Source organism: Phaseolus vulgaris, chromosome 1 (assembly GCF_000499845.2).
Source record: "Phaseolus vulgaris cultivar G19833 chromosome 1, P. vulgaris v2.0, whole genome shotgun sequence".
NCBI lineage: Eukaryota > Viridiplantae > Streptophyta > Magnoliopsida > Fabales > Fabaceae > Phaseolus > Phaseolus vulgaris.
Window position 1 is genome coordinate 43,407,847 of NC_023759.2, and position 14,156 is coordinate 43,422,002.

The 14,156-nt window shown below is 32.0% G+C and overlaps 2 protein-coding genes across 2 annotated transcripts; one reads left to right on the forward strand and one right to left on the reverse strand.

Annotated features, from left to right (window-relative positions):
• Positions 1-991: 991 nt before the first annotated feature.
• Positions 992-2,058, forward strand: LOC137814454 (protein S40-4-like). The gene has a single exon (XM_068617212.1). The coding sequence runs from the start codon at positions 1,286-1,288 to the stop codon at positions 1,772-1,774; it is 489 nt and encodes a 162-aa protein (XP_068473313.1). The 5' UTR covers positions 992-1,285; the 3' UTR covers positions 1,775-2,058.
• Positions 2,059-5,150: 3,092 nt separating this feature from the next.
• Positions 5,151-9,808, reverse strand: LOC137814453 (diaminopimelate decarboxylase 1, chloroplastic-like). Its single transcript, XM_068617211.1, has 8 exons — positions 9,196-9,808; positions 8,885-9,059; positions 8,104-8,253; positions 7,742-7,903; positions 6,686-6,871; positions 5,971-6,093; positions 5,786-5,875; positions 5,151-5,398 (listed from the first exon to the last, which is right to left on the reverse strand). The coding sequence occupies exons 1-8, from the start codon at positions 9,690-9,692 to the stop codon at positions 5,318-5,320; spliced, it is 1,464 nt and encodes a 487-aa protein (XP_068473312.1). The 5' UTR covers positions 9,693-9,808; the 3' UTR covers positions 5,151-5,317.
• Positions 9,809-14,156: the final 4,348 nt, after the last annotated feature.

Genomic DNA, 14,156 nt, shown 5'->3' on the forward strand with positions numbered 1-14,156 from the left:
GTGATCAAAACTTTCCTTCCTCTCAAACAACTAATTAATAATAATGACCAGGTCGTGTCGTGACAAAACTCTATGATAACGTGTCAAGATATAGACACGTCTTTAAATATCACAAACTATTTTTACGAATTTGTATTGAAAACGAGATAAAAATTAAAAAACTATTACATTAAATCAATAATTTATAAGAAACAAGAGACATATTATAAAATTATTATATTAATAATATATAAATAAATAATAGAACTCTTTACCTTTTTTTCTCAATAGTAATAATAATGGGAATATATTGATTTTTTTTGTTAGATGCATAGGAAATGTAGTAGACTTTATTTAAATCACCTAAACTCTTCTAAATTAAGCTGATCTTGCTAGCATTATTTATAATTATTCATTTTATGTATTTTCTTAATTAAATGTGACACAAGGGAGGAAGAATTGTTTGCGGGAGAAAAGAAAACCTCTGACTCTTAACCTTTATTAAAAGGCAATCGAAATGTTTTAATTTTAGTATTTGTTTTAACTTTATTCAGTCGCCGAACAGAGATCCCATTGGTTCAAGTGTCTCACTCATGGAAATCGGATAACTCTGTCTATGTTTCTCCTATCAGACTTGTTACAAAGAAGCAACTGAGTAAAGAATCTCTTCGTTTCTGAATTTATTCAAAAAATTATGATAATATTTTAATTAAATTAAAAATGACATATACTTGCTTCTTTATGTTATCTTAGATTAAAGTATTTCTTTAATGAATATTTAAAAAACGCACAAGTAATATCTAAAACTTTTTCAGCGCATGACAATGCTTCACTTTTGAAAGTTACGTAGCGGTTTTTTAAACTCTAGCTATATATCATATGTAGAATGTGACTTTTTTTTCATGTGCATGTATCACTCACTCCTATTGAGTAACGTGAGCCATTTTTTTTCCTCTTGGTGTGCAAGGAATTTTATATTGAAGAAGAAGCTGTGGTCACGAGGTAAATATTGGATCAGAAAACGAAGATGAGGCAATTAAGGGAAGGGTTAATGTAAAATCACGTGAGAACCCTTGCCATAGTTATATTATAGTTAATATTTGTTAATTAATTGTAACGCATGTAGAGTAGAGAAAAAGTGGATTTCATTGGCTTTATCCGTAACAACCAAAAAGCAATTATATAAATGAGAAGGAGCAATAGTCAAGAGTGTGAAAATCACAAACATAGCCAAAACAGAGACACAGAAGAGAGAGAGAAATAGACATCAATTATTGAGAGGTTCTGAAACTCAAAGCTTCATTCAATGGCATCAAGGAAGGGGTTTCTTTCCAAGGTAAGTTCCATGTTTGGATCATCAAGCACCGATTTGGAGGCAAAAGCTACAGAGGGTGACATGGAATTGGATGAAGCTGACGTGTGGAACTGGAACTTATCCAACAGCAATAATACCGCAACAGAGTCGAAGAAGTGGTCACGATCTGGTAAGAAAGGGTTCAAAAAGGTGGAGGGTGGTGGCAGAGTCAACCCTGTGGCTTCATCCTCAATGCCGGTGAATATTCCCGATTGGTCCAAGATTTTGAAGGAGAACTATGAGGAGCACGATAAGAGAAATTGTGTTAGTGATGATGATGATGATAATGATGGAGGAGAACGAATACCCCCTCATGAGTATCTTGCTAGGAACAGAGGAGCTTCCCTCTCTGTGCATGAAGGAAAAGGGAGGACCCTCAAAGGTAGGGACTTGCGCAGTGTTAGAAATGCCATTTGGAAGAAAATTGGTTTTGAAGATTGATTTTTTCATTAGATTAATAGAATATGGAATTGGGTGTATGATCTGATTCCATAACTTTCCAGTTTTTGGAACCAAGCTCTGTTAGAAAGAGTTCATATGATTATACTTCCTCTGTATCTTCTCTGCTCTTCATCAACAATTTTTTTTTTCTTCTTTTTGGGCCATTCTTGTTTGCTAAGTTATATATATTAGTCTCTTTCATTTTGAGTGTCTGAAAGAAGAATCACTCATGCTTGTAATTAACTATTCCCAACTACCTAAAAAAAAGATTGGTTTTTTATTTATGATATCTGTAGTTTCATGTTCATGTTGTAGTTGTTTTTTAGTGTTACATCATTTGTATTTTTCCCGATTTGTTAAAAAGGTTTTGGGTTTGAGTGAGGAGAAAGGGGTATAATGTTGAAGAGATAAAAGGCAAATTAGAGGGATTGGAAGAATGAAAGAAAAGGTGTAAGAAATACGTTGGCGGAGTACACGGTAAGATATAACGGCTCAACGCGGTTTTTTTTAGTCAACTACTTCTAAATTATAAAAATAATAAAGAATGGTGATATATTAAAACAAGTTTTTATTTATTATTGAAATTTTATTTTTTTAATTATTTATTTATATGTTAATAAAATGTATTTTGAATAATTTAAAATATTAATGCAGTCAAGTATATTTAAATTATTTATTGTAAAAAGTAGTTAAATATTTAGTTAATTTAATTAATTGATATAATTTATTAAGTTAATTGAATTCAATTTCAGAAAATTTGAAAGAATGTCGTTACAATATGTAATTGTTGAAATCAGATTAATTGAAATGAAACGACAAATATGGTTAATAATAACAGAAGAAACAATGTGTCATAAGCTGATCTTCTAAGTTTTTTATCAGCCAATACCTTGTGATAAGGATTATCATATTATATGACTGTTTTATCTGTTCTCATTAATGATTTTTTCCCTTTTATTTCAATTAATAAGATATATGTTTTAGTACACTACTTTAAATTTGTCAAGATTGCATTCAATTAATATAAACAATTTTATTAATTAATTAAATTAACTAAATAGCTAACTATTTTAAAAAATATTTAAATACACTAATATCTTAAATTATCCAAAATATATTAAATTAGCATATAAATAAATAATTTTAAAAAAATAATAAAGAATAAAGAAATAAAAAAAATGCTAGGAAACACGATTTAAAAAAAATTAAAAACCATATTAGCAAACACAACTTTACATAATATTTTTTAGAAAAAATCCTATCAAGCACGACTTCAACAAAATATAGAAAAAATTACACAACACAAAAAAATTTAAAAATTACACAACACAAAAAAATTTAAAAATATGCTTGCTAGCACAACCATAATAGAAAATAAAAAACCAAAAAAGTATGCATGCATGTAGACTTCGTATGAGATAAAAAAGATCTCTTGTAATTTACGAACAACATTACAGTAGTTATATTAAAAAAAGTTCAACCCATCGTTAATAAGTAACATTAAAAGAAAATTATTTAATATACTTAATTTAGAGATAAAAAATAATTAATCATTATATTAAATACATTATACACTAATTTATAAACTAACAAACTACCTAACATTAACTCATTTGGTAGAAAACACGTCACTTAACCTTGTGGTCGTGAATTCGAATCATCGAGCTTAATAAACTCAGACCATTGAACTCAGTAAGTTTAATGAGCTTTGAACAATTACTAACTCGGGTCAGACGGAAAATGACTCTCAAGTGTAAAGGCAGAAGGATGGAGTCTCCTGTTGAAAAGAAGCGCATGACTTACTTTGATTCCTCATTAGAAGAAGGAATGAAGTAGCTCTCGCGATAGTACGAATTTTTTCTCCTCCTATCTCTTTAAAGAAGTCTAGAACAAACAAGTGAGAGTGAAAACCAATGCGTTTTCCGAACCTTAATGAATCATTTTAAGAAGTTATTTTTATGAAATGATAATTTTCTCTTAACAAATTATTCCCAAAAATTGCACTTTTGTAAGATATAGAATGTTTTTAAAAGTAATTACGAATTTTGTGATATTTTTAGGCAAACATAGAATGGATAAGAGTGATGACAAAGGTCCACTCTGAGCTGAGTGAATAGATAAGAGATACAAGAAGAAAAATAAAGAGAGAAATAAATGTAATAAATAATATAGTGAAAAAAAGGAAAATGTATAAATAAAATGGAGAAGAATAATTATGCATAATTTTTCAACTCACCCTAATCTCTATTTTTTATTACATACCAAAAATGTCGTACAGCAGCCATTGCGTCATTTTTCTTTTTCGTACTTCTACCTAACACTTTCATTATAGTATTTATTTTTATTTTTAAAGAATATGAATATTTCCCCACATCCAACAAAAATTAATTTGATTTTAGTTTTTTTTAATTGTTTGATTTTTGTCCCTCTAACTTAAATATATTTATTTCTTTGTCCTGAAAAGCTAACGTTGAAATAACAGTTATAAACAGTTAGAAAATGCACATTAAAAAAAATACGTATTTTCAAATTAAGAAGGAGGAACCTAAGATGATTAGTTTAAAAAGTTTTAAATTGTGAAGATTTTTAAATAAAAAATATATTATGTTTTTTGTAGTAGAACAGTGCAAACAAATATTTTTTTAACACGAATGCTCTCATTTAAAATTAAAGAAAATCTTAAAAGAAAAAGCTGAAATGTAGTGAGTACTTTATATTCGCAAAGAACAAACATCGCACAGAAGTCATGACATGAGTGACCTGTGGGAATAATTTAAACGCGTTTTTGTTGAGAGGAAAAAAATCACAATTGAAAAGACGAATATTATCCAACTTTTTTTTACTAATTTAAATTTATGAGTTTTACAAATTATTTTAATCCCCTCTTCATTTAACGAAACTCAAAATAAAATATTTATAAAAGTCTTGGAAAATAGTGTCAACATAGTAAACTAAAAAAATAAGACATCTAAAATCTTATAATCAATAGGAATCAATTACACGTTGACATGAATATATTACAAGTGGCAAACAGATAAACAATTGTTGAATTGTTCGTAATCTATAACTATTAATTAAATATTTTTATTTTACATTACTGTGACACTACTGTGTTAATATGTCAACAAGTAACGTGCTTCATAATAAACCGTGTTAGAAAAAACAGAAAAAAATTAAAAGGAGCAAATCACGATTTCATAAAAGGGCAAGAACATTCACAAAACCTACAACAGCAATTAATTTCAGTAAATGGTCACTAAAAACAACACCAAAAAGTACACACATACTAAAGGATTTTTCTTATATTGAAAGTCTAGAAAGATTTATTTATTTTTTCGTTTACTTAATCTTTACTACTAAAAGATTAAATGCAGTATAAAATCTAACTGAAATCAACTTTATTTTGGTTTCATATCAGAAGTGTCAGCATTGAACTAGAATAGAAGAAACACAACTAAAATGCATTCAGTGACTAGGAAAGATCCAAAATCCAAAATACACAACAATTTTCGAGCTTCCTTTCCTACAGGATAAATTACCAGCTCAAAGGCCCTCAAAGAACCGAATGTGGTCTTCGAAAGTCTCTCCATGCCTTATTTTGCTCACTGATCCATCATCTTCAACCTAAAATATTTTACACAATAAAAATGACATGCTTTATAACAAATCAAGATGAGTTAAAATTAATTGTTAGTTTAAAACTTGCATGGGATTCTACAAAGCGAGTAAATCTTAAAAAACCATCACCAACAAGAAGCGAGCTATTCAGTATTACATCTTTCAAACATTAATTATAACAAGCAATATCCTCAGTTTGTATAACTTGTTTTTTCAAAACACATGTAGAACTTCAAATGATTTTGCAAAGACCTTGAACAAACAGAAAAATCATTAGAAAGACCTTATTCTTATTCAAAAAGGTTTTGCTGATAATATAGTTTCATTGAGGATTATCAAATATAAAGAAGTCTGCTCAACGAAGTTAGCAAGTGGAGAAAAGCAACTTCATACCCAATACTCGGGAGGCCGCATCTTTAGATTGTATGTTGATGCCATGCTCATGCAATAAGCGCCAGCATCATGAACGACCAAACCAGTACCCTGCCAGTAAAATTCGGATGAGACACAAATTTTGCACATTTATTATTTAAGCATATAGTTAAATTTAAATTTAAGAAAAAAAAATACTATATTACCTTCGCTGGAGTAGGAAGTTCTCTTCCTTTTCCTAAGAAATCTGCAGACTCGCAGACAGGGCCAACCACATCAAAGGTTGCTATCTCAGCATTTGATGGGGTAGGGGAAACCAACTCTATATGCTGCACCCAAAAATCAGATGTCACTAATAAAAATTCATGCAAACAAAAACTGACACAACCCATCAGCATGAGGTAGACAAAATGACCTTTTGCTCTCTCAACATCCAAGTTTCTTTAGAATGCATTTCATTCTTTAGATGACAACTTTAAATGCCATGTTAAATCTAACTGAGGTCACTTTTAATCTGTTTTCCAATCAAAAGTGTCAAGATTCAACCAGATTTGAAAAAAAGAACCAAAAAAGTAATTGCATTCTGTGGCATGATGAGATCCAAATCACAAAATACAAGATTGTTGTTTTTCCCTTTATGCTATATTTGGCACACAAGGGGGTGGAGGTTGTGGCATCCCAACAAAACCATAATGTATCAATATGTTGGATAAGTTTTGAGCTACTTTATATGTTTATTGGAAAGCACAAGCATTCATAGGGTCTAGAATTCTTCATTAGTTTCCAGTGCAATAGTTAGCAGAATGGAAGCCATCACACACAAACTTATCATAAGAACAAACTGTCTCTGTTATACATTCACAACAATCTTGATGTATTGATGAGAAGATATAACAAAATTTTGGCACTTTTAATATTTACCTGGTAAGCATCATAGAGACTAGGGCGGATAAGCTCTGCCATACTTCCATCAATTACAATGAAGTTTTTAGATCCATTAGTTTTAACACCTGTTACCCGGTTAACTAAGCAACATGTGTTAGCAATGAGTGATCTCCCAGGTTCGATGATGAGATTAAGACCACGGGAAAGAACAAGATCTCGTACCTACTCCAACCACAAAACAAAAAACTGATATCAACAGGTATACATGTGCACGGCTAATAAAACATAGTCCAATTTACTTATTCTGCGATAAAGGGGCAGTATAACAGGTCAAAGACTGATATAGATTGGCAGTGCAGAAGCATATGCTCCTTATGATATATAACACTTACAAACATATGTATTAAAAAGTGTTCATAGTATATGTTATTTCTAGGACTCAAATAAATACCACATAGTCATAATCTATTATATAAATATCTTCCGATCCCAGTGGACCTCCTTCAAAGGCCAACCTCGGCAAACATGAGATATTATCAAATCAACATGATTAATACAAACTGCTTATCTATCAGTTATCACACATAAACTGTGCTCATCAAGGACCTCCAGCACCAGTCATTTGGCACATACAAAAGGTCCAATAGTTATTTCTATGAAAACTCAACATGCATGAAAGCTTCTATCTCAATAAAACAAGATAACTGCTAAGAAATGCGATCACAATTGACAAATGAAATCTAGTAATTGATGAGATATTTTGGTCCTTTGAACTATAGCATCTTCAACAACTATAATTAACTAAACAAAACTCAATAGATGACATTGATCAGGTTCTTCAAATAATGTAACAAAAAGATGTATTGTGTAATTTAATAAATAAAATGTATTAGTTCTTAAAGGACTTCTTTATCAAGTTTACGTGCATCTCAAAATTACAAAATGGTAAATGCTAATTTTTAATTGTACAACATTGCAATATTAAGAACACCTATTTATTAGCCATTGCTCATTACTGATATTCATTATACTAGTAAGCAATTGCAAACTTAATTACATATAAAATGTAAAGATGAAATGATAAGTCCTCACAGTGTCAATGAGATCTCTAGGTGAAGGAAGGACGGCACCAGAATGATAATAATCTATCCCAAGTCCTCCTCCAATATTTAAATAATCAACTTCAAAACCCTGAGCTCGAATTTCATCAATGTAGTTGATCATAATGGTGGCTGCATCCCTGAAAATGTCTACCTGAAAGATTGGAAAAAGAAAACAGCAATATTTAGATAAAGATTAAGAATCAACATAAAGTAGTGCAAAACTTGAAATTGACCTAAGCATGAACGTTGAACACAAATAAAGGAAAAAAAAACATAAATATAAAAAAGGTGTATACCTTCATATAGCAAAGCAAAAAAAATCAGCAAAAACAATAATGATTTCCATCTGACCTTGGTAATTGTTGAACCAAGATGGCAGTGGGCCCCAACAAGTTTGAGCTCATTAGGATGCTCCTTCACTGCATCTAAGAACCATTGCAGCTTCTCATTTCTAATGCCAAATTTAGAGTTCTTATTCCCAGTGGCAACATAAGGATGGACCTAAGGATAACAAAGTTAGAAGCTTAAATATTTTCAAATAATAAACTTAAATGATGCAGATACGAGCTAGAAATCCGAGGTTTCAGGTCTGCCCATGGTGAGCTTTGCACTAATCAGTCAATCCCAACTCGTGCACTAACCAGTCAAATCACATCTAATACAGAAAAGTTATGGTACAGTGAAGATAAATGCAGGAAGAGTAAAGGAAAATACTAGAAGTGCTGAAATGGGGGATTTTATAATGTCAGTAAAAGGAAGATATCGTATGAATGGAATATGTAATTGCTTGAGAACATTGTTAATTAATTGTGGAAATTACGCAAAGCTGTTTGCAATCAAACGCCCTAAGCAATGCATTAATTAGAAACTCGACGAGTGTCATTAATAATGTTCACTCTACACCAGAAAACTTATTTTAGTCACATTACTCCTGGTAGAAGAAACACATTTTAAATAATTAAACATTTATTCTTTTCAATGGAAGCCTCTTTCGATCTGTTCAACTTCAGTTGCCTACAATTATCAATACGCAGAAAGACAATACAACTAATCTGCAAAAATTGCCAACGCCTTACAATATTCATGAGTCAAACATGACTAATCAAGAAGCAAAAACTGGACAACAACATACCTGTGGATCTACATCAGGATTAATCCGAAGTAAAACATTGACCTTCTTTCCAGCCCTTTTTGCAGCCTCTACAATGTTTTCCAAGTCAAACTCACTATCAATGTTGACAAACACACCTGCCTGGGCAGCCAAGACCAAGTCCTCCAAGATTTTACCATTCCCATTAAAGATACACCTGTCCATCCAACCCAGAAATAAACTAAGAGTTACATGAAATTCTTAACAGCACAAAATACAAAAAATGCCAAACAACATGCAATGTGGGTAGAAAAAAACACAACAACACATTAATCGGTTGATTGTTATTTAACCTTGTGGGATCGAATCCAGCACGAAGAGCCAATCTAAGCTCATTCCCACTAACAAGCACAGCTCCACAGCCCAAGTGCCTCAAATGTTCCAGAATCTTCAAGTTATTGTTGGCCTTAATGGCATAACCAATTACAGAGTTCAACCCATCCAACGCATCCCTGTAGGCTTCAACATTCCTAGTTATCTGGGGCTTGCTGTAAAGATAGAAAGGCCTTCTCTCAACAGATTCCATGATGTCATGTACCTTGAGGCCCTCACAGTACAGATACCCATCTTCGAATTTGGTGAAACAGTGTTGAAAAGGAGCCTTTTTTGAGTCCTCTACCGCGGTTTGAGAAGCGTTCTGGGAGAGAACCGCTCTAAGAGCACGCGGTTTGAGGGTGGCTTTGAATTTGAAGGGTAGAAGTAGCTTTTGAGTTAAAGGGTTCTGGTTAAAGGAGTGGTTATAGGTTTTGGTAAGGGATTGGGAGTGAGAAAGAAGGTGTGAGCCTGCCATAGCACTGTGTTGATGAATGATTTTGCCGACAAGACAAGGAAAATCACATGCCAAAACCCTCGTCCATGTTGCGTTTTTTCATTTCTTTTCTAAAGCTAAACCACAATAAGAACTTTAGAGAGAACTTTTATGTAGGCTTAGCCCATTATAAAGCCCAAAAGTAGGGCCCAAAAAGTTACATTTTTCTGGTCCGGTATCTATAGACTAAATGGTAATTTCTTCCTGCACCCCTACATTTATTTCCTGCAATCCCATAATGTCTTGCAAAGACAAAATTGTCTCTATTATTTTTTAAGAACCCTAAAATGGACTTAAACTTAAACTATTTTTTTCTTCTTCGTTTGCCTCTCAACATCCCCCCGTTCATTCTCTTTCTTAACACCATCGTTCCATTTCTCTCTCAGCAGACTTCATTGCCTCTCCACGGACTCCATTCCTCTCTCAACGACACCATTCCATCTCGTGTTTCTATGGGTGGTTTAGGGTAGTGTCTCAAAAACTTGATGGAAGGAGGGTGATTTCTCTTGAAGGTAAGTAAATTTTTTGTTTTTCGGATTTGCAGCTCCGTTTTTTCTTTGGATTTTCATTTCTGTAGTTCATATGTATCCGAACAATACCGTCCAATAGCTTTATGGAATAGAGGATTCGTTTTTATTTTTTTGCATTCTGGATTATGGAATCCAGCAAAATTTCGGATTGGTGCTTTCGGTAAAAATTTTGGATCCACCAATCCGTAATTCAAAATATGCATTCCAGATTCAGAAATCCATAATTTAGAAAAAACATTCTGGATCCACCAATCCATAACAAAAATTAGGCTTCCGGATCAACAATCCAGAAATCAACAATTTATACAAAATTTGCTTTCAAAACACCCCTCATTTGAAAAACAAAATGATTCAGTTATGGATTGATGAATCCGTAACACACTCTCAGATCCCGATTTCTGGTAACCATAAAAACGCCATAACCACCAATCCTCCTAAAAAACCTTAATTTTTACCTCTAGAAGCCAAACAAGACTTCAGCAACGCAACCCACTTCTCCACCTTGTTTCGCACGAGTAAAATAACTCTTCATCAACGTCTGAGATGAATGAAGAAGATGAACAGTGCCATATAAACTGAATCATGGTGCCTTTTTCAAATAAAACGTCAAGGCCAATTTTGAGATTTATTAAATTGTGGGGGTGCAGGAAGAAAAACATAGGGATCAGGAAGAAGAAGCAAGACTAAATAAACACACTGTTTTTGTCAGCCAATGGTTTTTTGCATGATTGGCAAGGCATAGAAAACATAGTTTCTGACTTAGTATTTCTTTTGTCTTTCTTTTTAATTAGATGTGCATGAATATTGAGAAAAAGAAAGGAAAGAAAAATGAAAAGTGAATGAGAAACCCATTGTTTTCTGCTTTCACTTTCAAAGAAAACTCAAAATAGATACGAAGATATGATTGGTGGAAATATTTTGAAATTTTCAACCAATCATATAACACGATGTAACATTTCCTTGAAATATAAATGGGAACAAATGAAAACTTGATGTATCTTTTTTACAGTCACTGCATTCGCTCATTCTTATCAATAAACATGTAAATAAATATACTCTAATAATTCAAAAAGTGTTTATGAATTTTATATAAAGAGTACATGAAATCACACACACTTAAGATATTCAAGTTTAACTCCCAATAACAACATAATGTTGGTAGCTAAACTAGTTACACACAAAAAACCAAAGTTAGACTCTTAAACAGCTTAAGACATTGGTGTATTTTACCAATAATTAAACTATTTTTGTGAGAAAAAAAAAGCAAATGCACGATATAATCTATATTGCTTATCATAAAAGAATTAAGTAAAACCTCTCATTTGATTATTATAAAAAAAATTGAGGGAGTATAATATTACTAAATATGCTCTATTATTAATTGAAATTTATTAAAAATAAAAAAATTTATTGCCTTATTCTGTATTTAATAAATAGTTTTCATGATATTTTAGATTTCAATAATCTTAAATGAAAAATATATAACTAGAATAGTGTGCTGAAAAATAATTATAAATATTATTGTGTAATTTATTACGATCGAGCGATTTTCTTTGGCGTTGGAAGTGGTTAAACACGTAAAGATTTTCGTGTGCCTAAAAGTGGGCTACATATATTTTTTCTTTCCTTTATGTCTTTGATTTATTTGATACTAGGTGGTTTTTTAACATTAATTTGATTTTGTTGGGATATTGAAGTTATTCTCTGTCAGGAATGTTTTTGCATGTGTTCAAACTTTTTAAGACCGAAAGTTCATGTTAAGTTTAACTTTATTTAATATTAGTTGAACCATTCTTTGAACGTGATTTTTTATTTATATAATACAACAGGAGGTTCATAACTTTTTCTTTCTCTTTTTTAAACATTAACAAATATTGAAAGAAATTATTCAACAAAAGCTATATAATAATAATAATGACTACATTAAAATACATAAACTAATTAATATTTATTTTTTATGAATAACTAAAACTATTTAAAATTGATCAAATATATATGGTTTTTAATTATTATTCTGAGGACAGTTCTTTCACGTTGATGTTACTTTTTCAGGATTAGTGTTAGATAAGGGACGTTGTTTGCAGAAGTAAATGAATCTTAGATTAGTAATTAGTGATAAAGTTGGTCTGACATTGTTTTTAAAAGGTGATTAGTTTAAGAAATAAGAAAAGGCAATCATAGGTTGATGATAATTTGAAGAAGTTCATTAGCAATTTTATAGAAAAGTGGGAAGGCATATGGGGTAATTAATGTGATTAAACTTGGTCTTCACATTGGGGACCAATTTTGGGTTCAATATTATGAAGGGAGCCATGGCCATGATTATGACACTCTTGATAACATATACTTATTTTTATTGAATACAAAAGAAAAGGGCCATTGTCGGTTAAAAGAAAAGGACAGAGGAAGAGAAGAGATAATTGTCGACATTATTTAGACTAATACATTTGGACATATATGGGTAAATTTCTGTATATGGTGAAACAATGAAATCGTTTGATATCAAATTTTCCTTATCCAACAGACACAGATTAAGAAATTGTTGTCAAAAGCTGTCAAGAAAAATTTGGTGTGAATGGTTACAACAGAGATTTGGCAATATAATGCACGTCCTTTTAACTTGAGAAAACTGAAAACAAACGTTGAACCATAATATACAAACCATGTTACCAAACATAACAATAAAATATTCCTTAGAAGGTGCTTTCACAAGGTAGTGGTCCTAGACGTATATGCTTGCCAAAACTAGCACTACATAATGCACAGTCAACTGTGTATATTATAGTCAATACCCAAGACTAGCTCTTTAATTTAAACAAGTTGACTGATACAAAGAAAGGAGCTTTTTCAAGACCTTATCCTCCCTTTTTTACTCTTTGGCTAAAGATGAAAACCTTTCCAAGTCCTCATGTACTACCACATTACTTTTTCCTCCATCTATCATTACATTGATTTCTTTCTTCATTTTCAAACATTTTGGATTTCAATGTTCAAAGAGGGAAGAGGATAACACATTATTCTGTCAATTCCTCCCCTTTTTATTCTGTTGCATATTGGAGGCATGTTCTCTTAAGGCAAAAGTAAAAAAATCATCTTTTTTATTTCCATGCATACCAACTTGTGAATTGAATCCTTGATTTCATTTTTAAGAAGCAAGTGTTTCAAGAAATAACAACACAAGAAGTGGAGAAGGAATGGGAGGTGTTGGCTTGCAATGGCATGTTACAAATTTGAAGATATGAATACATGAGAAGTGATGACTACTACTACACAACCACTTAAAGGTTCATGAGATATCTCTGAAGCAATAGCCCCAAATGTACGAAGCAGTTGTTTCAACCACTGGCAATTGTTAGATGAGACCGGGGACCAAAGATGGCCATCATATTGTCTTCAGATGCATGTGGCACATGACCCCTTTAACTTTTTCTTTGAATCCCATGTTGCCCCTGCCAACACATGGCACTGTCCCATTCGCTGGGAGATAAAAGGGTCCTACAAACCTCACTCTCTTGGTCCAACTGATTTGAGGAATGCAACCATTTCTTTCCATTGCACTTCCACCCAAGAATTGGCCCCGGTCACTCAGTACTGCTTGCTGGTCGAGTGAGTTAGTCTCTTGTTTGTTGTCTTTAGTTCTGTCACTCTCCTAGCCCTCTCGAACTCAAAATCCAGTTACTTCAAGACAGGCCTGCAACATTTCTGTCTCATTTTTGGTCCCATTCTTAATTATTAACACTTCCCAACATTTAAGTCCGACCATGGTTCTGTACACTACCTCCCATCAACTCATGGACACTGTTCTTTGTGTATTCTTACTTAGTTACTTGCTTTAATCATCTATGCAAAATATATTCTAAACTCCTTTCACTCAAATTAAGAATAATAACTGTATATGGAAAATGTGTTCATTCTC

Excerpts from the sequence above, each read along its gene's own strand:
- LOC137814454 (XM_068617212.1), top strand. The coding sequence starts at position 1,286 with ATGGCATCAAGGAAGGGGTTTCTTTCCAAGGTAAGTTCCATGTTTGGA.
- LOC137814453 (XM_068617211.1), bottom strand. The coding sequence starts at position 9,692 with ATGGCAGGCTCACACCTTCTTTCTCACTCCCAATCCCTTACCAAAACC. Across the intron at positions 7,904-8,103 it reads TTGGTTCAACAATTACCAAG|GTAGACATTTTCAGGGATGC; the intron begins GTCAGATGGAAA and ends CCAATCTTTCAG. Across the intron at positions 6,094-6,685 it reads GTCTCTATGATGCTTACCAG|CATATAGAGTTGGTTTCCCC; the intron begins GTAAATATTAAA and ends TTTTGGGTGCAG.